At 35.7% G+C, this 24,822-nt stretch overlaps 2 protein-coding genes and 1 pseudogene across 2 annotated transcripts; all 3 read left to right on the top strand.

Moving 5' to 3' along the window:
- Window positions 1-3,049: 3,049 nt before the first annotated feature.
- LOC122608837 (disease resistance protein Roq1-like) lies at window positions 3,050-10,019 on the top strand. Its single transcript, XM_043781915.1, has 9 exons — window positions 3,050-3,276; window positions 3,770-3,914; window positions 4,959-5,445; window positions 5,503-5,575; window positions 5,738-6,830; window positions 6,916-7,197; window positions 8,448-9,221; window positions 9,311-9,955; window positions 10,008-10,019. Exons 1-9 carry the CDS (start codon window positions 3,050-3,052, stop codon window positions 10,017-10,019), a joined length of 3,738 nt encoding a protein of 1,245 aa, XP_043637850.1.
- Window positions 10,020-12,387: 2,368 nt separating this feature from the next.
- LOC122608836 lies at window positions 12,388-13,918 on the top strand. Its single transcript, XM_043781914.1, has 4 exons — window positions 12,388-12,853; window positions 12,945-13,280; window positions 13,377-13,547; window positions 13,662-13,918. The coding sequence occupies exons 1-4, from the start codon at window positions 12,388-12,390 to the stop codon at window positions 13,916-13,918; spliced, it is 1,230 nt and encodes a 409-aa protein (XP_043637849.1).
- A 6,977-nt stretch (window positions 13,919-20,895) lies between these two features.
- On the top strand, window positions 20,896-24,036 carry LOC122608835 (annotated as a pseudogene).
- The last annotated feature ends 786 nt before the right edge of the window (window positions 24,037-24,822 follow it).

Raw genomic sequence — 24,822 nt, 5'->3', positions numbered from 1 at the left:
GTCACTACAATCAAGTTGAGTCCCCTAGGCTCAATTTGTTAAACCTTTGGGATGTGATACATACCCATTTCTTTATGAACACAATTGTAATAACGACATACATACTTGATCTAAGTCTTTGTTTATTCAAGCCCTTCCTTCATGAAACGTTAATTAAATATAAATAAATGTGAATATGGTTAGTAGCGCTACTAGGATTGACAACCCCACTTTGTACAAGTGATCATATTTGTAAACTTGGGTACCTTGAACAAGTACCACTTGAGGCAAACTATTACTAGTCAAGTTTCGTTTCATGAACTTAGATATTTACGTATGCAAATTTGGCTGCTAGATATTGCAAATTTGGGTAATGATCACTATATGGTACCTTATGGTTCATGGATAACTCGTTTTGCTAAAACTTGGGAATTCACCAACATTATTGTTGACTTTGTTTAGTATGTGTCACAGGTGTTTTGATGGATTTCTATGGCTTGACAACGTATGCATGCAATGGGGGAAAAGTTGGGGGATCACAAGTCTTGACCTTCGAAAGTTCTATGCTTACTATGTTTCATGTTTTCAATAAATAAGTTGTTTAATGTCAACAACGTTCGAACTCTTTATATTTTAAATGTAATGTACTCATGTTTTCAAACTAATCGTCATGTTATTCCATAAGTCTTTCGATAGACAAAAACTTGTCTTGTTTACTGTGAATTTGTGTTGTGATACCATATACGTCACACCCATTGCATACCATATTTTGGGGGTGTAATAGACAGAGTGGTATCAGAGAGAAAGGTTATAGTGAACTAGGTTTCAAAAAGAGAATGAAATGCGAAAATGCTTTAAAAAAAAAGCCTAGACTATAACCCCGGGAAGTCACTAAACATTGCATGCACCTTAATTGTTATATTTGAACATAAAGGATGTGTTGCTTGTTGAAACTAATGTTGTCTTACTTCTTGTAGGACTCAAATATGGGTTTATATGATTGTTAGTATATGTGAAATGCATAATCTATCTACATGAGATTCGTGCATGTTTTTCAGCTTGTTTAGCCTTCTATAGACTTGGACTGTTTGGGACGAATTTATTGGAGGACAATCCTGAAGGTTTGGGACTTCAAAGTTTTACTACATAAACCACCTTCAAATGCTTAGTACTTACTTGAATTTTTCCAAATTTTATTTCAAACATTAGCTATTTTTAAAAATTCTCTAAAGGAAACTGCACCAGAAAGCTCACTGTCTTCTGACATTGAGAGTTTTATAAAAGTTTAATATGAAGAAGGCTTTCAAAAATTCTGAAATTTTTGCAGAAATTCATTAACACCTTAATTGAGATACTATAGAAAAATCAGGTCTTAGTTCCCTCTGGATTGCGAGATAAAAATTCGCAAAGTTTCTGTTGAAGGAAGCCAGAAATAATAGTTTTGACTTCCTGACCCGTAAAACCCTTTTGATCGACTTTACCTTACTCTTAAGACCTGAAACCACATCGATCGGAAGGAGGATTCTCTGGACTTGAGTTTAGGCACCATAATCATGATAAAACAATAAGCCATGGTCGACTCATACCCTTTTGGAAACAGAATACGTATTCTATCTAGAAGCTGAAATCATGCTTAGGATGACTTTTGTGTGTAGATTTTTGTGTACTTATTCTTGGGAAATGTAGATAACTAAATATAAGACATACGTGATCGTCTCAATCACTATAAGACCCTATTACATGCTTTGATGTTACTTGTCTTGTATAACATACGTGGAAATATTTATACATATGCACACCTAAACATTTTCTGTTTCTTTTTTTCTTATTCAGAAAATGGATGACATAACCGGGGTCCCTATTGAAGAAATTCCTGATACACCATTGGAAGAGCTATTGATACATGTGGACGAAAATGGCAACTTCATCCCTGAGCACGAGATCTTAGGTGACAATGCCGAGCTCCAAATCATCGAACCCATCGAAGACTCCTCCGATGAAGAATCCATTGCTCCCTCAAACCAAGCTCCACCTCTATCACCTACGATGCCACTTGCTCAACCCGCCCCTATTGCCACTACTACTCCTTTCCCAGACCCTCCTATCATGAACTTACCTCCACACCCCAACAAGGGGATTGCACATGGAGAAGGTTCATTTCGGCGACCGTTTCCCCACTCCCACAACGACTATCGCCAATGCCTTAGGCAACGCTCCTCTTTCACCTCCACAACTATTGAGCCACACCATGGACACCAAACAATGTGGAGCCTCAATGGTGTAGGTTGGTCGAGCAACTTCATGAATGGAAGCGACAATAGGGGATTGAGAGATCACCTTTGTGTGGGAAGGCAATGGGAAGAATGTGCACACCTCACCTCACTAGGGAATCGGTCCATAAAACCGTCCCATTTTCTTGTGGCTCGACTTGCAAGGGCGGAGGAGCGTATCTAATTTCTTGAGTGTGTACTAGCATCGCTAATCAGGTTTACACCGTCGATGACAGATTGGAGGATGGAGTTATGCAAATCCATACACTGCATTGGAGGCTAGCGGAGTTGGAGACGGAGAACAACCTACTAAGGATCGGAGCTCAAATGAATGGGGAGAGAATTCAAAAATTAGATACATGGGAGCTTCGCGCAATCTGACATCTTATAGACAGCGGTGATGAAAATGATGGAATCACCGTTGTCATAAGGATGTCAGATTGTTGCAGCTCTTGTTTTACTTTGAATTCTCTTCCCATTCATTTGAGCTCCAATCCTTAGTACATTGTTCTCTGCCTCCAACTCCGCTCGCCTCCAATGCAGTGTATGGATTTGCATAACTCCCTTCTCTAACCTGTCCTCGACGGTGTAAACCTGATTCGCGAGGCTAGTATAGTCCACACACTCGATAAATTGGACAGACTCCTCCGCCCTTGTAAGTCGAGCCACAAGTAATGGGACGGTTTTATGGACAGATTCTACGGTGAGGTGAGGTGTGCACATCCTTTCCATTGCCCTCCCATACAAAGGTGATCTCTTAATCCCCTCCAGTCGCTTCCATTCATGAAGTTGTTCGACCAATGCCATTGAGGCTCCACATTGTTTGGCGAAATGTGGTGTGGCTCAATAGTTGTGGAGGTGAAAAAGGAGCGTTGGCGAGGGTGATAGTCGTCGTGGAGTGGGGAAAGGGTAGTCGAGATGAACCTTCTCCATGTGCAATCCCCTTGTTGGGGTGTGGAGGTAAGTTCATGACAGGGGAGAGAAGTAGTAGTGGCAATAGGGGCGGGTTGAGCAAGTGGCATCGTAGGTGATGGAGGTGGAGCTTGGTTTGAGAGAGCAATGGATTCTTCATCGGAGGAGTTTTCTTTAGAAAATTTTTAAAAATAGCTAATGTTTGAAATAAAATTTGGAAAAATTCAAGTAAACACGTTACACAATAACCTATACTACTCGATGTGGCCACCTCCACCAATCACCGCCGTCATTATCGCCGCATCCCGCGGGTACTCTTCTAGTGTCGTAAATTACATCAATCAATGGCATCCTCGTCTTCGTCTAACTCTGCTCAAGCTTCTTCTTCTCGGTCGTGGAAATAGGATGTAGATCATCTCTACTCTTGTACAAAGACTAATTTGTGTTTACAAGGATGATGAAGCACCTCCCAAGGGTACGTGATTCAATCGGTCCATCTTTGTTCAAGTCTATTGGAGAATCATACATATTGCTGTCACAGTATTCTCCAAAAACTATGCAGATTTTTCTTGATCTTTGGATGAAGTTGCACATATTATGAAATGCAGAGATGAGACAGGGTTAATTGTTATGCCCATATTCTATGATGTGGATCCTTCTCAGGTTAGAAAACAAAACCCGAATTTCGGAAAAGCACTTGCCAAACAAGTAACATTGCTGGGTGGACTGGGAACCCAACCACACTGCCAACGGGTAATCTTCTTTATTTTGGTTAAAGTTTCTATCTATGTTTAATGCATATCTTTCTGGATGATTTATAATATTGTATCTTTATTTTGGCTGAAGTTCGTTATGTCAACATATGCTAGTTATTCATATAATCCCACTCTGTTCTCTGTAGGCATCAAATAAAAATCATCAAGAAATTGTTGATAAAATTCAAAATAGTTATTTATAACAATGTAGTTAATGTGTTTTAACATTTTGGTATTTGAAGAAGAGGAACCTTGACTCAAATAGAAATATCATCCACTTGGCCACTTCTAAACTCTTTTCAAGACCCCACTCGTAATATTCACTTTTAAATAAGCTTCAATGTTCAAAAAAATAAAAATAAATAAGCTCCAACTTAAAAACTCTTCTAAGAGACAATTGGCCAAATGTTTTTTGGGTTCCTAAAGAGACATTTTCAACTAATGATGTTCTCTTTATTTATTAAAATATATACAAATAGTAATCTGGACAGGGACAAGAGTGGACTAAGCATAATTTGTGTTTGGTTTATGTCGTCCAGCCAAAGTCAACATCAACCCTAATGGAAACTATATGTATGAACTTATTATGATGGTTGATACTCTGTCTTGAAATTTCAGGAATTCGCTGTAATCACTTTACGGTACTTAATCAATTATTTTTGGTTATATCAAATTTTATAGAACTTTTGGTTGAATTGTTTCGATGACCGGTTTTGTTGTTGAATTAGTAACCATCTAAACTCTTTATAAAGATCTATAGATAATTAAAATATTAGATTAGATTTTAAATGTTCGTTCTATACAAATGCCCCGACCAAATTGATATACTTTGTTTTTGATTATATTTTTGTTTGATGATATTGGTTATTGATATAGATCAACATAAAGTAGCTTTATTAATTTATTTGTTTGTATAAATATGCTTGGGTTTTTGTTATTGAAATTTCCTTTGCTTTCTCATCTATCAAAGATTCGTTTTTTTCTATCTTCTTATTGTTGATGATATTACTGATTGCATATTTTTTTTGTCAATGTCATGTAGATTGCTGGAGAGTTAAAACCATTAATTATCCACCTGTGGTCTTTAAACACGTCAATGGCATTTTCAGCGGCGTCTTCGTCGAACTCAACTCCACCCTCGTCTTCTCGGTCATGGAAGTATGATGTATTTCTTAGTTTCAGAGGAGAGGATACTCGCAAAACCTTTGTTGATCATCTCTACTCCACCCTTACTGAAAGACTAATTCGTGTATACAAAGATGATGAAACACTTCCCCGTGGTGATTCTATTGGTCAATCTTTATTGAAGGCTATTGAAGAATCACGGATTGCGGTTGTTGTATTTTCCAAAAACTATGCAGAATCCTCATGGTGTTTGGATGAACTTGCATATATTATGAAATGTAAAGCTGAGGAAGGGCTAATGGTGATGCCCATATTCTATGACGTGGATCCCTCACAAGTTAGGAAACAACAAGGGGATTTCGGAAAGGCGTTTGCCAAACAGGAAACGAAGAACATCAATAAAGGTTTTTTTACCAGGGTAAAAATACCCTTTACCGAAAGAGACAAAAACACCCAAAAAGTTGAATCATGGAGAAAGGCACTTCTTGATGCAAGTAGCATTGCAGGATGGGAACACAAGAACATTGCCAACGGGTCATTTTCTTTCTTTCTTAAGTTCTTCCTCGTCTCCTCCTTTCACCTCAATACTATTATAGATCTCAAATATACTAGCTTATAGTTACTTTTCCTTATTTTTTTAACGTGATCATGTACTGATTATATATATATATATACACATATATATCCAATCTACAGGCATGAATCAAAAGTTATCAAAAATATTGTTGGTGAAATTCAGAACCGATTGTTAGCCTTGGCTTCCGATGTTAATGAAGAGCTTGTTGGAATGACAGAGCGCTTGCAAGATTTGATGTCACAGTTAGAAATTGGTACCGGTGGTGTGCGAATGGTTGGGATATGGGGAATAGGGGGCAGTGGTAAGACTACCCTCGCATCTTCTGTTTATACAGAGATCTCTCACCATTTTCATGGTCATTGCTTTATTGCCAATATTCGTGAGAAAAGTAAACGTGGTTTAGAAACCCTGCAACAAAAAATTCTATCGACTCTTTTGAAAAGTGAAGTAGAAGTGCACAATGTTCAGCAAGGAAAATACATGATAAAGAATAGCTTATGTTACAGTAAAGTGTTGATAATTCTTGATGATGTCGATTATCTAGGTCAACTACAGGCATTAGCTGGATCGCCTCGATGGTTTGGGAGTGGGAGCCGAATAATAATCACAACTAGAGATGAACATTTGCTAAAAACTCATAGGGTAGACCATGTCACTCCCATTAGATTATTATCAGATAAAGAAGCTATTCGGCTATTTTATAAGCATGCATATAATGAAAAAGAACCTTTAACAGAATACGAGACACTTTCATCCCGTGTGGTTTCTTATGCTGCTGGTCTACCATTAGCTCTTAAAGTTTTAGGTTCTTTTCTATTTGACAAAGACAAGAAGGAGTGGATAAGTGCCTTAGCCAAGTTAAAAGATATCCCGGATATCAAGATCATGGATATACTCCGAATTAGTTATGACGGGCTTGAAACTCTCCAGAAAGAGTTATTCTTGGATATTGCGTGTTTTTTCAGATGGAAAAGCATAGCTGATGCAATGGAGATACTTGATGCTTGTGGCTTTTATCCTGTTATAGAGATAAAGGTGCTAACACAAAAAGCTCTCATAACTACTACCGATGGTAAGTTTGATATGCACGATTTGGTTCAACAAATGGGACAATACATTGTTAGAGGGGAACATCCTAACGATCCTGAAAAACATAGCAGAGTTTGGAAAAACGAAGAAATCAGTAACATGTGTTATGGAGATTCGACAATGGTAAAGATTTACTGTAGATAGCTATTACTTCAAATTCAGTTTGTATGTGCACTGCGTAAGTATATCAACTTCTTCTTTGTTACAGGAAAATGACAAGATTGAAGCAATGCGATATTATGGTCATTCATCACATTTATTTGATATTATTTCAAACATGAAGAAACTAAGGTGGCTTAGTGTGGTTGTGTACCTCGGAGCTAACAGGGGCAAGCACACTGAAGGGCCTTCTTTTCTGTCAAACAATTTGAGGTATTTGTATTGGGAAAGGTATCCGGCAAGTCCATTCCCAGACAACTTCCAACTATCTAAGCTTGTTGTTCTGAAATTGTATTACAGTTTGCAAAAAGAACTTTGGAATGGTTACAAGGTAATTAAAATGTTTCTTCGATTAACATATAAGTTGCGGATCCATCGAGTTAATTAATAAATCAGACTGATTTTTCTGTTGTTAAGTTGCCTATACTTTATAAAATGTCACAATGAGTTCTTTTTTCAAATAAATCCAAAATCTATCTGTGTTTCTTAATGTTTTGAGATTAGTATATATAATCCAAACACTAGAGGTACACTTTCCAACCAAACTTATGTTTCTTTGTCAGATTATACCTTTGAGTTAGTTTTGACAATAACTTGTGATCTCCCCACGTTCATCATACTATCTGTCATAAACTCTAATATTAGGCATGTCAATCAGGTTGGGTAAGTTTGTGGGTTGCTGGGAGGAACTATCCTGACCCTAACCCAACCCATTATAAGTTTCACGTCTGAAATGTTAACCATGACCTTTAACTCCGACCCAAGCCATGTGGCCTGATTAATAAATGGTCTAAACTGGTTGGTGGGTTGACGTGTTGGTTTTGAGTCATATGGGTTGGTTTGAGCAGCAATTTCTGTGATCCTTTTTTTTCTCCTACAGAAAACTTAACAAACAAATTCATACGACATAACATGTTTTACGTAATCTGAGTATCACAAGTTGTGCCAAAATATAATAACCAAATGTTTAAGATATGTATATAATAATGAGCAAGGTTGGATCAAGTGATTAACAACCTTGCGTTTGGAGACAGGGGCAAGGGTTTCATCCTCATATCTTGTAAGGGTGTCAACATCTCAACCTCCCTCATACACCGCCGAAATAGACGACATTGAATATTACCAACTTACTTATTTATGTTTGAAAAAAGAATTCATTAAAAAGTATTCGGGTCGATGTGATAACCAAAACACCAACCCTGACCTGACCTAAAGAAAATTAGGTTGGTGGGTTCGCATGTCGAGATTGCACAATTTAATTTTTTGGGGTCTGGTTCTGGGTTTGGTCGAATATCTAGAGTCCTGTCTACTATTACTAATATATAATCTCGTATACACTAGTGTCTACCACATCTGAAAGTCCTTCAACTCTGTTTTATGAGCAACCTACTCAGCACACCAGATTTTGAAGGACTCCCGTGTCTTGAAACGTTAGTACTCCGATTTTGTGACAAGTTAGAAGAGATTCACCCATCGCTTGGAAATCGTACAAGTCTTGAATACGTAAGTGTATCATGATATATGTAACTTTGCTATCGGTTATAATTTTAAATTTAACTTATGTATGCTTTTATAAATTAGCGCCGGCCACATTTAAAAGTGCTTCAACTCTGTTATATGGAGAAGCTACTCAGAACACCAGATTTTAATGGACTCCCGTATCTTCAAAAGTTGGAAATCAGTAGTTGTGACAAGTTAAAAAAGATTCACCCATCACTTGGAAATCATACAAGTCTTGAATTCGTAAGTGTAAGATCTTGTGAGAACCTTAGAATGTTCCCACTGATTGTCGAAATGAAAAGTCTTAAGACCCTCGAAATAGAGAATTGCTATTTAATTCTTGAGTTGCCAAAAATCCAATTAAACATTCAAAGCTTGGTAACATTGTCTATGAATAGGATAAGGAAAAGAGTTCTACCCTCATCAGTTGGAGAATGTTATATCCAACCTGAGACTGTGGTCCATGAGTTTACACGAAAGCTGAATCTGAGTAGCTTGCAAAAGTTAGATCTCAGTGGCTGGGGTTTGAAAGATGGAGAAATTCCATCTGATATTGGTGAGATATCCAGCTTAGAAGAGCTCCATCTTAGTCGCAATGACTTTTCACAATTGGATTTCAGCCTCTCGCAACTTACTCGGCTAAAGATCCTCATCTTGTCCGAATGTAAATGGCTTGTTGAATTGCCCGAGCTACCATCATGCATAGCTGTTCTCGAAGCAGACTATTGCGATTCACTTATAACCATTGGAAATAATTGTCACACAGATTTTAAATGCTTATGTGAAGTTTCACTTCTGAGAAATTCACACGGTATTGTAAATGATGCGGGCAGATTAGTAGAATCCATGCTCCAGGTATGTCTATATGGGTTCATTCATTCTCTGTTTCTGAATCATTATAAATTAAGCTGTATACCGATAATTAATGAATTGGTGTTAATTAGGGAATGGGCATTCCAAAGGTTTTACGTCCAAGGAATAGACGTAGAATGCAACTTCCAGAGAACTGGTGCAATGACTTTTGTGGATTCATAATGTGTTTTTTCACAAAATATTCAACCTCATTGAGCTGTAAAGTAGGAATGTCGAACGAGATCCCGGACGAGATCCCTAAGAAGTTTTCTTTTATTAGTTATTATGAAGTGTCTTTGGAGAGGAGTATCGGTGGCGAGAGAACATGGGTGGCGTTTGTTTCATTTGCTTCACTAAGACACACTTCATGGTGGGAAGAAACACAAAACACTCTTTCTGTTTCATTTCACGAAGTCTTACGGGTTGAAGGACTTAGCGATATGTTAGTGGATGCAGAATTTGAAGTTGCACTCGTCCCAAAAAAAAGTGGAATTGCTCCAACCGAAATATCAAGAGATTTTCCTGCATATCATCCCTTAAACATTGTAGATTACTCGACTTCTAGGATAACGATTGAGATCAGCTTCTGCTCTAATCATAAGTCAGGTAAGAGCATCCTTAAAGGGCCGGCGGTGAGCATTGGCGACGATCAGCCCCCGCTAGGTGATGGGTTACCGAGAGAAGGTGACAGGGTCGGTGATGGTGAAGTGGGTGGTAGCCACCACCAGGGTAAAGGGGTCCGTTTCTTATTTTTAAATTTTCTTATTTTGTTTTTTGTTGTTGTTTTAGGCGATAGAATAGTTAGGGATGGATGGTATCATACTTTATAATTAGTTTTTGTTGTAAATCGCTGATCTTGAAGAAACAATCTTGTTGGTAATATATGTAGAGAATCCGAGATTTCCAGAGGGCCAAGTTTAAAATAAGATTGATAAAGAGATTTTATTATATTAGGTCCAACAATGATGCTTACATTCTCCTTGCCTGAAATCCCTTCTCGTAATTGATGTTTGTGAAGCAATCCCTTCCAATATACCATTGTTACCAACGTTATTCCTATTACTGTAAATCTGTAATCCACAACGGTAGTTTTTTATGCGGAGCATTCCCTTTCTTCTCCCAGTCACAATTTTTTGGTATCAAAAACCAGTCCGTGGTAACAAATGTTATTCAGGGAACTTGTAAATTCCTATAGTTGCATTCATAAAACCAATTCCGAATTCCCGTACTTAATTTCACCAACAATCTTTGTTCTGCCAGAGCATTCCTCGTTTATCTTTGTCTTTACCAGAAACACTGCACGGTAGTGGTGCTTCCATCTTCTATTTCAGTTTTCATGTAAATCGTCCTGCAAAAGTATTCATACCAAATTCAATGGCTTTTCTTGCATATCCAACCACAACCGTGTTTTAGTCTTCTAATTTTGTACAGTCACCAAAAACACCCCGTTCTTATTCTTCATCAGTTGCACAACCTCAATTCACAAACACACAAACAAAGTCTCCAAATAGTACTCTATGTTTTTTTCAAAGAAAAATTAATGTTTCCAAGTAGAAGCCCAAATAATGGCTTGGGTTCGAAAGATGGAGAGATTCACAGATTCCATCTGATTTTTGGATTATATAATATATATAATTAGTCCAACTTAGAAGAGCTCGATCTTAGTTATAATGATTTTTGGCTATTAGGTTTCAGCCTCTCCCAACTTACTCGGCTAATCCTCAACCTATACGAATGTCAAGGGCTTGTTGATTTGCCCGAGCTCCCATCAAGCATAGCTAAGCAGACTATTGCGTCTCACTTTCAACAATCGGCAATAATTGTCACACAAAATTTAAGAGGTTATGTGAAGTTTCATTCCTAATTTTATTAGTAGAGGAAGAACAAGGATGGGGTTTGTTTCATTTGCTTCACTAAGACACTTCAACGATCGACTACCGGATGGAGGAATTGCAATGGCACTCGTTCCCAAGAAAAGTGGTATTGCTGCAATGGAAACATAAACAGATTTTCTTACATTTCATCGCTTAAACATTGTAGACGTCTCAACTTCAACATTAACGATTGAGATCAGCTTCCTCTCTAATTAATGATAAGTCACTATGTTTCCGACAAAATAATCAAACCAAAATCAATTGAGCCGTAAATGCTTACGAATTGTATAATACAATACAATTTGTATAGTATCGTGTGCGTACGGTGTATTGGTAATTAAAATATGAAGTAAACATCTAGTGCCTCGGTGTATGAGGAATGAGGAAGGTCTATGATGTAAACAGTCTTACATCTATCTAGGTGGAGAAACAACTTACAAGTTTTATTTAAATGATGGAAAAGGACCTCTGTCTTTGCATGAGGTGAGTTTTGAACTCTTTACCTTTGTCCTCAAAAACAAGTGTTAACCACTTAATCCAACTATGTTATTTTTAAAATGTTAATTCATGTAACTTAAGTTACTAAAATGTTAATTTTTGTGGTTTATATATGTACATTTGAATGAAAACCTAATAGTGAAAAAAAAAGTTAATTAGATGGAAACCCTTTGATCTCATGTAACATTGATACCCATTAATCACTCAACCAGACTAGTGTCCAGGTGGATCTCAACCACTTAATAATCTCCTGATTATCTCACATTTGTCATTGGCAAGACTTGAACCTAGGACCTCTTTTGGAAAGTGACGACTGCTGGCCACTTGGCTATTACCCAATATGAAAACCTAATAGTGGGTGATTTTTAATTAGTTTTTTGAGTTGTTTTCACAAATGATCATTATGGTTGTTTAAATTAGACTTTTAACCCATGTGCTTTTTATTAGTCATTGTTAGACTATCCGGAATAGCCCGTTCCCTCTCTTGGAAACCGTTCAGAACGCCCGGGAAAGCCTCCTCTCGGCCCCGGGGGGCGTTCCACTTACTGAAAAAGCGTGCCCCTTTGGTTTTGTAACGCGTCCGAAATGGTGTTTGCTAGTGGGCATATAGCCGTTTCTCCCTTGGAATAAACAAAATATTTTTTTTTTAATTTTTTTTATAACATTTCACCTTATATATATATATACATACACATATTCTTACATAACTAAACAACCATCTACCTATCTATCTTCATTCTTTCTTCAAATTTTCTTTAAAAAAAATACATACACATATTCTCTTATAAAATCACCATATGGATTCCGATGATTCATCTGGATCTTCTAACGGTCACGACGACTACGCAGATCGTTTCCAGGCTATACTACAACGAGCTGCCCAAGTAGTTCAAAGGCGTCTTGCTGACCAACCTGACGCAGTCATTCACCGAAGGGTTCCAGTTGACCGTAATCGTATTGAAGCACATGCGCGTTTGATGCATGACTACTTCAATGATCAACCGCGATACAACTCGAGACTTTTCAGAAAAAGGTTTCGTATGACAAAACCTTTATTTATGCGGATAGTCGGTGATTTGGAGGCTAGGTACCCATATTTTCAGACGAGATATGACCGGGCTGGGAGAAAAGGGTTCGCCGGGGTACAGAAGTGTACATCTACAATTCGCCAATTGGCATACGGCGTGAATAGTGATTTCCTTGACGAGTATTTGCAGATGTCTGAGCGAACTTCAAGGGAAGCGTGTCTAAAATTTTGTATCGGTAATATTTTTTACAGTGTATATATATAATTATTAATATTATATATATATTATTTACAGAGTATTTATACTTTTATATATATCATTCAAAGGTATACGGGAAATTTATGGGCCAACATACCTACGGAGACCAACTTCGACCGATCTGCATCGTATGTACTATGTCCATGAACAACTTCTTGGTTTTCTCGGTATGATTGGTAGTATTGATTGTATGCATTGGCCATGGGAGTTGTGTCCGGCGGCTTGGCGAGGTACTTACACGAGCGGTCATGTGGGTAGACCGTCATTGATATTGCAGGCTGTAGCATCCAACGATCTATGGATTTGGAATGCTTATTTTGGACAGCAAGGTTCGCACAATGATATCAATGTGTTTGAAGCATCGCCGATTCTTGAGGAGATTATTAACGGCTTGGCACCTAGTGGTAAAAGTTTAATGATAAAAGTTTAATTAAAATGTGTAATTGTAAATATTAATTTATTATTGAGTCAATTTTTGTATGTTTTAATTGTATTTGCAGTTCCGTTTTCGGCAAACGGAAACCATTACGAGAAGGGCTACTATTTGGGCGACGGCATCTATCCTGAATATGCTACGTTTGTGAAGACGTTTTCCGACCCGTTTGATGAAAAAAGAAGACTTTTTAAGAAAAAACAAGAGTCGGCACGAAAGGGTATTGAGCGGGCTTTCGGTGTGCTTAAAAAACGATGGAAGGTTCTAAAACATCCGGCGCTATATTAGGAGAAAAAATCAATTCAGGATGTTTGTTATGCTTGTATCATATTACATAATATGATTCTGGAAGACGAAGGGAAAGCCGTGTGCCAAGACTACAACGCTCAAGAACCGAGCCTAAATCCCGCATATTGGAGTCAACAAACTCCAATGGAAGTTCGGATCCAAAATCTGTGTACCGTTAAAAACCGAGAAACCCACAACATGCTAACGACAGATTTGGTTGACCATATTTGGGCGAACACACCACATGACTTCGAGCATCCAGCCGATCCCTTCGCCGATCTTCGAGATAATGTTAGCACCGACGATGACGACTCTGATTAGTTTTATATATTTTTTATGTAATGTTTTTTAATGTGATGTTTTTTTTTTAATAAAATTTAGTATGTTTTATATAATTTTGTTTTAAATCAAAAAATAAAAAATAAAAAAAATTAGGGAATGCCCTTTGAGGCATTCCTCCACCCCAAGGGAATGGGGGGAATGCCCCAAATGATTGGAGAGTGCCATGTGTCTTGTTTTGAATGGAAGAGGGGCATTCCCACAATGGGCTACTCCTAGTAGTCTTAAGTGCTCATTATTTAGTTGCATTTTGTATCATCATCCGTCTCCACCTTTAACACTGCATTCTTGAGTTTTTCTTTTATGGGATAAGAAAGGAACTGCTAGGAAAACTTCCTTTTTTTCATTCTTGAGTTTTTTTATAAGAAAAGAATGGGAAAAAAAGGAAAACCTAGGGCTTTTTTATCTAAAAAATTTTCAGCCATGGCCGGATTTGGACAGAAAACTATACATCGAAATATAAAAGTACCAATCTATCCCTTGAAGCTGCTGCTGCAACCAATCTATGCTCGAATATGTTGCTGCAACCGAGTCGGATAATAGTATCATATGTGGGGATATTAGGAGTTAGATTCTTGTGGAGGATATGGAATTTTGAAAGAGTGAAACTGAAATAATAAGAAAATGGAAGGGTTTTTTTGGGGTTATGAAAATAAATGAATGAAATGAAAGAATAGAAAAAGAGAAGGAGAAGGAAATGGAGATTGAGATGGAGATGGAGGTTCAAGTGTAAGGTTCTTTTGAAGGTATAATAAATCTGACTTTTTTTAATGATATATATATATATAATGAGAACTAAATATTTGTCGAGAACTATGAGAACTTTTTTTCTATTAATATTTATAGGGTTAAATTGTAATTTTGTAAAACCAATTTAAATATTAAACAATTTAAATAAAAATACTCCTTAAATATCTCAATCTAGTTATATTTACTTTTAGCTTTTACATTTTTATTTGAATTATACCGTTATTTATTTAGGCATAATGGCTGAAAGTTTTAAACCGAAGTCAAATAAAAATCTTATGCTTATCTATTTCCGTTATAAATCTACATGGATGGTTATCAATTTTTTTCTCCATTAATCAAATTATTTTCATATTCATTAGTTATTAGAATAAGATATTGCTTATTTTAATTAGCTTGCGCTACTCAAAGTTTGAAAGTAATCCACATTCTCATTCTCTTTCATATTTCTACGAAATGTTTTAGCACTTGTCTAAATAATTATCTAGCATAATTATAACGTATACACTTATCTACTAACAAGTTATTTTAAAACTTCCTTTTTGATATATAGATAGTGTCATTTACATACTTTGTTATAATAAATTAATATATTTCTATATTAGGGTCATTCACATGTATACAAGCTAACGTCCATATGTGTACAAGTTAACGTTTACATGTGTACAAGTTAACGTTCACATGTGTACCAACTAGAAGATATATATATTTATATATAAAAAAAATATATTTATACACTTGTAATCACATGTGTACTAGTTAAAAATATATGTTTTTTTCCTCAAATGGTTATAAGTTAAATATAATCACATTTTCATATTTCATAACCATATATTAAGAAATCAATAAATTAAAAAATAATAGTTATATTACTAATAAATGTTTAAATCAATACTTTTCTTTTGTTGATGATTAATTTAATTAATAATTTGTAAAACGAATAAAAATAAATTTGGAAGAAAAAGAAATATGCATCAATTATTATCATTATTAATTAGTTAATATTAAGATAAGAAGAAGTTGACAAAATTTTAAAATGTAAGTTCCATAATTTTCGAATGAACGTGTGTTCCGTACTTCCGTTTTCGTTTTATTACTTGTAATTTCATATTCCTGTTATGCCCTTTATTAATTGTTATTTATTAATAAATTAATTTGTATTCAAAATTATTACACAAATGCCATCAAATCAATTTGGCCCTTGATTTAATTAATCTAATGGTTTTAATTAGTTCTCGCAGTTCTCGACAATTTATTGGTTCTCATAATAACTCAACTCTATATATATATATATAATGAGAATATAATAGTAATTTTTTGTTTTCTTATCCTTTCTTTTTCTAATCTACTTTTTGTAACTCAATAATGCTTTTATATCTATATCATTTTTTTATCTTTTCTTTTCAAATCCATCCCTTTCTTTTCTTTTTCTAAGTTTTAAATTCAAGAATAGAGTATTAAGAGTATGCTTGAAGAGAATAAGTGAATAGAGGTAATTAATAGATGAAGTGTTAAGGCGTATAGGTGAAAAGAAAAGGTGAAATAGGCTACATAAATAGTTTTACCTAAGTGAAAGATGATGTGGGTTCACTTTAATATAGTTATATTAATTTTTTGTTTGTTTTGATTTATTTTAATTAGATATATTGTTGTGGTTTGTGGGGCAAAAGGGAATGATGATAAAAAAGATAAAACTTACATTAGGTAAAAAATAAAATGAACAATTAAAAATGTTCTAATGGACATTTCCTTAAATCCCTCGTGTACAAATGAATGACTTCTTTTCAACCCAATCACCAAACACTGGGGCTGTAAATGAACTGAACAGTTTATGAACAGTTCATGAACCGTTTGGCGGTAAGTTCGTTCGTGTTCGTTCGTTTAATTAAATGAACGAACATGAACAAAGCTTTCGTTCGTTCATTTACGTTCATGAACGTTCGATAATCTGTTCTGTTCGTGAACGTTCGTTCATTTATTTCATGAACCGTCGTTCGTGAACAATAGTTCATCATGTTCATTTATATATAAATAGTTTAAATAAGTATTTCTTTTATATAATATATTAGTAATACCAAGTTATTTAAGAAAATGTATAAATAAAAGTACTTGATTTATAAATACTTCGTTTGTTTGTGTTCGTTCTTAGTGTTCGTTCGTTTGTGTTCGTGAACATTCGTTCATGAACACAAATAAACGAACATGAATGAGTCATTATGTTCGTTAATCTGTTCGTGAACCGTTCGCTAAGTTAAATGAACGAACATGAACAAGGTCCCGTTCGTGTTCGTTCGGTTCGTTTACAGCCCTACCAAACACAAAAAAGTTCTTTAAAAAAAAACTCATCATATTCGGTATCAATATCCTTTTCCAGGATTTATCTTCATGTATCATTAAAAAAAGCTTAAACAATCTATTCATCTATACATAAGGGTGATTTGTACAATTGTACATCACCGGTTTTTGGGTACATATCACCATATGTTTGTATAATAATACAACAATACAAAGCACATTGTGGTGATTGTGGTGCTGGTGTACACTTCTCATACCTAAATATCCATTCATCTGTCAATATAGCCATCTACCTAAAAAGAAAGCTTAATCTGGTGGTGATGCATGATGATGTACTTACAGAAGGGTGGTGGTCATGATCGGAGGTGTTGTCCGATGGGGCTTGGTGGTTGTCAACGGTCAAAAGTAGCAGACGAGAAATATGGTACTGTTTCGATGGGTTTTTTATGATTGTTTTTTGTTTATCTGATTCCCAAGCGATACCAGAAAAAAATACGGAAGGGGCTAAATGGAAAATCAATAAACAATAAATCTAAAAGTGGACAAAATATTGAAAACTTATAAAAACATTTTAAAAGTCTATGAAAAATTTAAAAATACATAACAAAATTTAAACTTGGTGCCCTTGCCCCCTTTGGAACCGCCCCTGCTGATCCCTAACCCTACATTTCTGATTCCTTCGTTTCCCGATGATGAAAGGTGGTAGTGACGATGATTATTTTGGGCATCTTTCATATTGGGGTGTTAATACTAGTTAATTATTATTAGCTTTGTGTGTGATTTTTAGTGGTGAGGTGACATGATTTATTTTTGTGATATATTTTGTGGGGATAACATATATGTTCCTAGTTAGGTGGTAAACACAAATCTATAAGAAAACACCCATGTAATCCTTTATATTATTATATACATCTATAGAAGTACCTAACTTAGGTGTTACTAGAAACATAGGTTATTCTAATATAGTGTTTAATATATTATATTTGTCGTTGGGTGTGTAATCTTTAGATTTATGTTTTCGTTATGTTTTTCATCAAGATTTGTGAAGGAATTAAGGTATAGAAGATATAAAAGGTAGATTAAAAGATTTTTCTATAAAGTCATATGTATAAAATGGGTGAGAGCAAGAAGTACAAAGGAGGCGGGAAAAGGTATTTATACATGTAACCTATTTTCACTAATACCCCTTCATCACTAAGAAAGTTATAATTTAACACCACAAATTTTATAGCTAACAATTTCCCCTTGGTGTTGAATTGTAAAAGTTGCATTGTCTTCACTCTCAAAATCTTGGTGGGTCCTTTATGTTGAGGATTCTTGTTGTTGAGTGACCTTGAAGCTTTCTCTCTCTCTCTCTCTCTTCATCGTCATCACCCAACTTTGACTTGTTCAATTCTCAAGCATTCTGTGGATGCGAAGACTCGGGTTTCTGGTAAAATGCGGAAGCTTGGCTTGGTGTAAAGTGCGAAAGCTTGGCTTGTAAATGAGTGTAGATTTGGTATAAAAATGATTTGTCATTTTAGCCCCCCCTCAACTTGTCATATGTACAAAAACTTCTCTGAATCTTGCTTCCCCTCAATCAATTACTCTTTTCATAATATACAATAAAAATATACTAATAGATCCAAAAATATTTGTCATTTACCTCCCCTCAAGTTGAGCATAATCTTTGAAACAAAAAAAAAAATCACGCTATGCATTGTGCTCAAAATATATATATATATAATATATATATATAATATATATATATAATAAAAAAAATGTTTATGTGTTCTCCCATGCCCCCCCTCGAATGAACAATATCTTCAATCATTCTATCTCTATCTCTCCCCCTCACGATGAATGTGAGAACCACGTTCATCATGCATCAGTGATTGAAAGCACAAAAGGTGAATGGAAATGTTTATTATGAAGTATTAGTATTGAGAAAAACAGATTTTGAACGGGTTGTACACTGAAATGTGTACAAGCCATCTGACAACAACTTACTTTAAAGCTATCTTCGGAACCCATTTGAGAACGGGTCCAAGAGACTTGGATACTTTTGAAAAATTCTTGTAAGTTATGTCAATTTGATTATAGAACATTGAATTCCACCTTGATTTAAGAGTTGATGATTCATTTTGAAGTAGCTTTTGTGGAATCAATGGTGATTTGAGGGCAGGTTCAGGAGTTTGAGATTTGGACTTTGGTGGCATATGTGAAAACCAACCATATTGATCTCTAAATCGAACACTTTTAGTGATAGAATCCTTAAAAACTCGACAAGTGTAGTATCGAGGAACATGAGTCTTGGAGAAATTAGGCACGGATTTCGAAAAGGTTGGTTTGAACTTTTGAAGTGGTGAGGAAGATCTATTTGGTGGCTCGATAGTGGTTGATTTGGTATTTTCTGGTGGCTGAGGAGGTTTTGGTGCAAGATTTAAAAGTTCGGAAACATCAACCCAAGCGGGACATAACGCCAAGCTTTTCGCTTCCGTCCAATTTAGTTGGGATGGTATTTTCTTCGGCTCGTTGGTGTCTCTCTTTCGATGTCTTCGTCTCTCTTTTTGAGGAGACGAGACACTATCTTCGGGTTGTGTCTCTTGAACCGCCTCCAAATCTTCGAAAGAGGAACCCGCCGGTGGTGTATTGATCATCCGTTGTGAATCTTTAAAACAAACAAATAAACATAGAACCATATCTATATATATATATATATCCGAAATATATAAATAAATAAATATATATATATATATTTATATATACCGAAAATAATATATATATAAAAACCGAAAATATATATATATAAACCAAAAACATATATAAATTTTACCAAACATGCCGCCGGGTGTTTGAGCGAAACCCGACGGAGAGGAATTAAAACCGAAATTATCTTGTTGAATCCACGGTGTCCTATTTCCCGGCGGAGTCATCGGTGATCCAATTTTCATTGTACCAAGTGATTGAATAAACTCCGAGTTTTGGTGAAGATTCGGATAATCAAGTAAGTCGGGTTGAAAGGGTGTTCTTTGAGTGTTACTCGCGTTTTGGTTCGAAAAAAGGTTCAAACCCCACTGATTTGGAAACATTTTCGGTTTGGTGTGTGGAAGATGATTTGATTTTCGGAAGAAAAGTTTGATTTGAGAAGATGAAGATAGAGATAGATAGATATGAGTATATGTGGTTGTATATATATTGTGTTATATATTGGATAATTAAAAAAAATAAGAAAAAAAATCTGAATTTTGAGGCATGTTTCAATTTCCCATGCGGTCAAACATATAAAAACAAAGGAAATGGATGCGTTAGAATTCCAAAGGGGCTCGGGTTTTTTTTACGTGGAACGCCCCCGGGGCCGAGGTGAGGCGTTCCGGGGGCGTTCCATATGAAGAATTCAAGAAGTAACCGGCTACTCCTTTCGGTCTTAGTCTTAAATATAGATTCCCTCTGATAAAATTGAGATACGCAATCCAATTTTGTACACTGCAACACGTTTTCTGATCCTTTCACGTGATAGAATTTTCAAATAAAAGTGAAAAAGTTTTGCTTTTATACACCACAACAATAACCAACCAGTAGTATTATCTCTCTTCACAATTTCCTTTTACTCTCTCTTCTCTTATGCTTCTGCCAAGCAAATGCAACACACATAAATTTGCTTTCTTGGTCTTTTCTTTCACGCAGAAATTTAAACAAGCAAAATACTCAATTAAACACCACTCACAACCACAGAATATTTGTTTTCTTTCTTTCATAAACTTGTTTGATGAAATCTGATATTTTCTGTGAACTCAACCAAACAGGTACTTACTTGCTCTTTGTAATTCTTTTTAAGTTTATATTATAATGTCCTTAATTTCGATTTCTTTAATAGAGGTAGACTCGGAGTTGAAAGCAAGAAAGTAGAATCCTCCTGTGCATGGTTAAACACGTCAATGGCATCTTCTTCTAACTCTGCTCAAGCCTCTTCTTCTCAATCTTGGAAATACGATGTATTCCTTAGTTTTAGGGGAGAAGATACACGCAAGACCTTTGTGGATCATCTCCACTCTGCTCTTGTACAACGACTAATCCGCGTTTACAAGGATGATGAAGCACTTTCCTTAGTTTATAGAGATTTTTTAATAGGGTGAATTGCATGTGGGTGTAACTAACTATAATGAAATATCTATGTTATGTAAAGATTTCGTAAAACGTCTATCCCATGTAATGAACTTTTAAATCCTAGTTATCCCGGGTATCTGGGGCAACCATATAAACGGCGACTTGTAAGTTTTTGATTGGTCGTGTACTTCCAATCGCCAAGATTTGAAATTTTATTACACGTTACGAGATCTTTACGTAACATAGACATTTGATCATAGTTAGTAATTTAGTTATTTCTACAGGTAATAAACCCTTATTTTTAATACCATCAGTTGTAGCTTTTATGTAGATTAGGTAGCTCTAGCTTGCGCTAGGTTCTTTTAGAGCCTTTTGTATTTAACTCAGCTCTTTTGCCTGGTTTTGTGTAGGTAGATTTCTACTTTGGCACTTTGCATACGTAAACATACACTAATTAGTTATATATTTATATAATTCCACTCTGCAGACATGAAACAAAAGTCATCAAAGAAATTGTTGATAAAATTCAAGATAGATTGTTTCCCATGGATTCAGATATTGATGAAGAGCTTGTTGGAATGAGAGAGCGGTCGCGAGATTTGATATCACAGCTAGGAATTATGACGAGTGGTGTACGCATGGTTGGGATATGGGGAATTGGTGGCAGTGGTAAGACTACTCTCGCGTCCTCTGTTTATACAGAAATCTCTCACCATTTTGATGCTCATTGCTTTATTGCCAATATTCGTGAGAAAAGTAAACATGGTTTAGAAACCCTGCAACAAAAAATTCTATCGACTCTTTTGAAAAGTGAAGTAGAAGTGCACAATGTTCAGCAAGGAAATCTTATGATGAAGAGTAGGTTACGTAACAGTGAAGTGTTGGTTATTCTTGATGATGTCAATGATCTGGGCCAACTAGAGGCATTAGTTGGATCACATAAATGGTTTGGTTGGGGGAGCATAATAATAATCACAACTAGAGATGAACATTTGCTAAGAACTCATAGGGTAGACCACGTCACTCCCATTAGATTATTATCTGATAATGAGGCTATTCGGCTATTTTATAAGCATGCATATAATGAAAAAGAACCTTTAACAGAATACGAGACACTTTCATCCCGTGTGGTTTCTTATGCTGCTGGTCTACCATTAGCACTTAAAGTTTTAGGTTCTTTTCTATTTGACAAAGACAAGAATGAGTGGATAAGTGCCTTAGCCAAGTTAAAAGATATCCCGGATATCAAGATCATGGATATACTCCGAATTAGTTATGACGGGCTTGAAACTCTCCAGAAAGAGGTATTCTTGGATATTGCGTGTTTTTTCTGATGGAAAAGCATAGATGATGCAATGGAGATACTTGATGCTTGTGGCTTTCACTCTGTTATAGAGATAAAGGTGCTAAGACAAAAAGCTCTCATAACTACTATCGATGGTAAGTTTGATATGCACGATTTGGTTCAAGAAATGGGACACTATATTGTTAGAGGTGAACATCCTAACAATCCTGAAAAACATAGCAGAGTTTGGAAAAATGAAGAAATCAGTAACATGTCTTATAGGGATTCAACAATGGTAATGATAGAGTTAGCTATTAATTGAAATATATTATACATGTGCATTGAATAACAAGATCAACATTTTCTTTATTACAGGAAAATGACAAGATTGAAGCGATGCGATATTATGGTCATTCATTGCGTTTATTTGGATTCCTTTTTAACATGAAGAAACTAAGGTGGCTTAGTGTGGTTATGTACCTTGGGGATGACAGGGAGAAGCACACTGAAGGGCCTTCTTTTCTGTCAAATGAGTTGAGGTATTTGTATTGGGAAAGGTATCCCGCAAGTCCATTCCCAGACAGTTTCCAACTGATGAAGCTTGTTGTTCTAAAATTACATTACAGCTTACAAAAATTACTTTGGAGTGGTTGCAAGGTAAAATTAATTTTTTTTTCTTCGATTAAAATATAAAAAGTTGTGGATCCGTTGAATTGAACACTGATAGAGGCATTGAGTCAAAATGAACCAAATTGATTTTTATTTTTGCCTATAATTTATAAAATATCACAATAAGTTTTTCTTTCAAATACCTAAAAAATACTGTTGTGTTTCTTAATGTTTTGAGATTGGTATAATCCAACGCTTCAAAAACTATAGCTATTTATTACAGACAACGGGTATGTTTGGGGAGAAACTAATTAGGAGCTTCAAACTTCAAGCTTTAAAGAGAAAATGTCCAACTTAAAAATTGTTTCTTTGTATGGACCTTTGAGTTAGTTTTGACAATAATCTGTGTACCATATGTTTGTCTATTTGTCATTAACTATAATATTAGGGTTGTCAGTGAGGTCGGTTCGGGTTTGTGGGTTGGTGGATTGAAATTTCTAGCCCTAACCTGACCCGTTTTAAGTTTCTTGTCAGAAATCTCAACCCAAACCACGATCTATTAACCCGAAGCCAACCCACATGACCTATACATGGGTTAAACAGGTTGGTGAGTCGATTTCGAGTCATATGGGTTTGTTTTAGGTCAAAAGGCTTTAATGTTGTGATCTTTTTTTCTCCAAGGTTATAGATTGAAAAACAAAATAAAAATATCACAAGTTGTACCAAAATATGATAACTAAATGCTTGTGTCTATATATGTTTGGAAAAAAAAATTCATTAAGCAGTATCTGGGTTGCAGGTTGATATTACACAAACCTGACCCGTTTTTATTCAAATCGGCTTTCAGGTTGAGTCCAATATTGACTAACCTAATAATATGGATATATAATCTTATTATTTTGTGTATGCATGTACACACTAGCGTCTGCCACATCTGAAAGTTCTTCAACTCTGTTTCATGAGCAACCTACTCAGTACACCAGATTTTGATGGACTCCCATGTCTTGAAACGTTAGTACTCCGATATTGTGACAATTTAAAAGAGATTCACCCATCGCTTGGAAATCGTAGAAGTCCCGAATACGTAAGTGTATCACGATATATGTCTTAAACTTTGAAATATATTATAATTATAATTTTAACTTGTATATGCTTTTATATACATTAGCGTCTGCCGCGTTTGAAAGTGCTTCAACTCTGTTATTTGGAGAACCTACTCAGCACGCCAGATTTTAATGGACTCCCGTATCTTCAGAAGATGGAAATTAGTAATTGTGACCTGTTGCAAGAGATTCACCCATCGCTTGGAAATCATAAAAGCCTGGAATACGTCAGTGTAAGATCTTGTAAGAAGCTTAGAATGTTCCCAATTATGGCCCAGATGAAAAATCTCAAGACCCTCAAGATAGAGAATTGCTACTCGATTCTTCCGTCATCTATTGGAGGACGTTATACACTACTTGAGGTGTTCCATCAGTTTTCACGAAAGTTGAATTTGAGTAGCTTGCAAAAGTTGGATCTCAGTGGCTGGGGCTTGAAAGATGGAGAAATTCCATCTAATAATGTCGAGTTATTCAACTTAGAAGAACTCCATCTTAGTCGCAATGACTTTTCACGATTAGGTTTCAGTCTCTCGCAACTTACTAGGCTAAAAGTCCTCATCCTGAACGAATGTAAATGGCTTGTTGAATTGCCGGAGCTCCCATCAAGCTTAGCTGTTCTCGAAGCAGACTATTGTGACTCACTTACAACCATTGGAAATAATTGTCAAACAAATTTTAAGTGCTTACGTGAAGTTTCATTTCTGAAAAAGTCACTTAATATTGTATATGATGGGGGCAGACTTAATATTGTAAATGATGGG

The sequence above is a fragment of the Erigeron canadensis genome, chromosome 7 (genome assembly GCF_010389155.1).
Source record: "Erigeron canadensis isolate Cc75 chromosome 7, C_canadensis_v1, whole genome shotgun sequence".
Classification (NCBI taxonomy): Eukaryota; Viridiplantae; Streptophyta; class Magnoliopsida; order Asterales; family Asteraceae; genus Erigeron; species Erigeron canadensis.
Note: the sequence above shows the minus strand (reverse complement) of the source record. Positions and strands in the feature narration are given on the sequence as shown.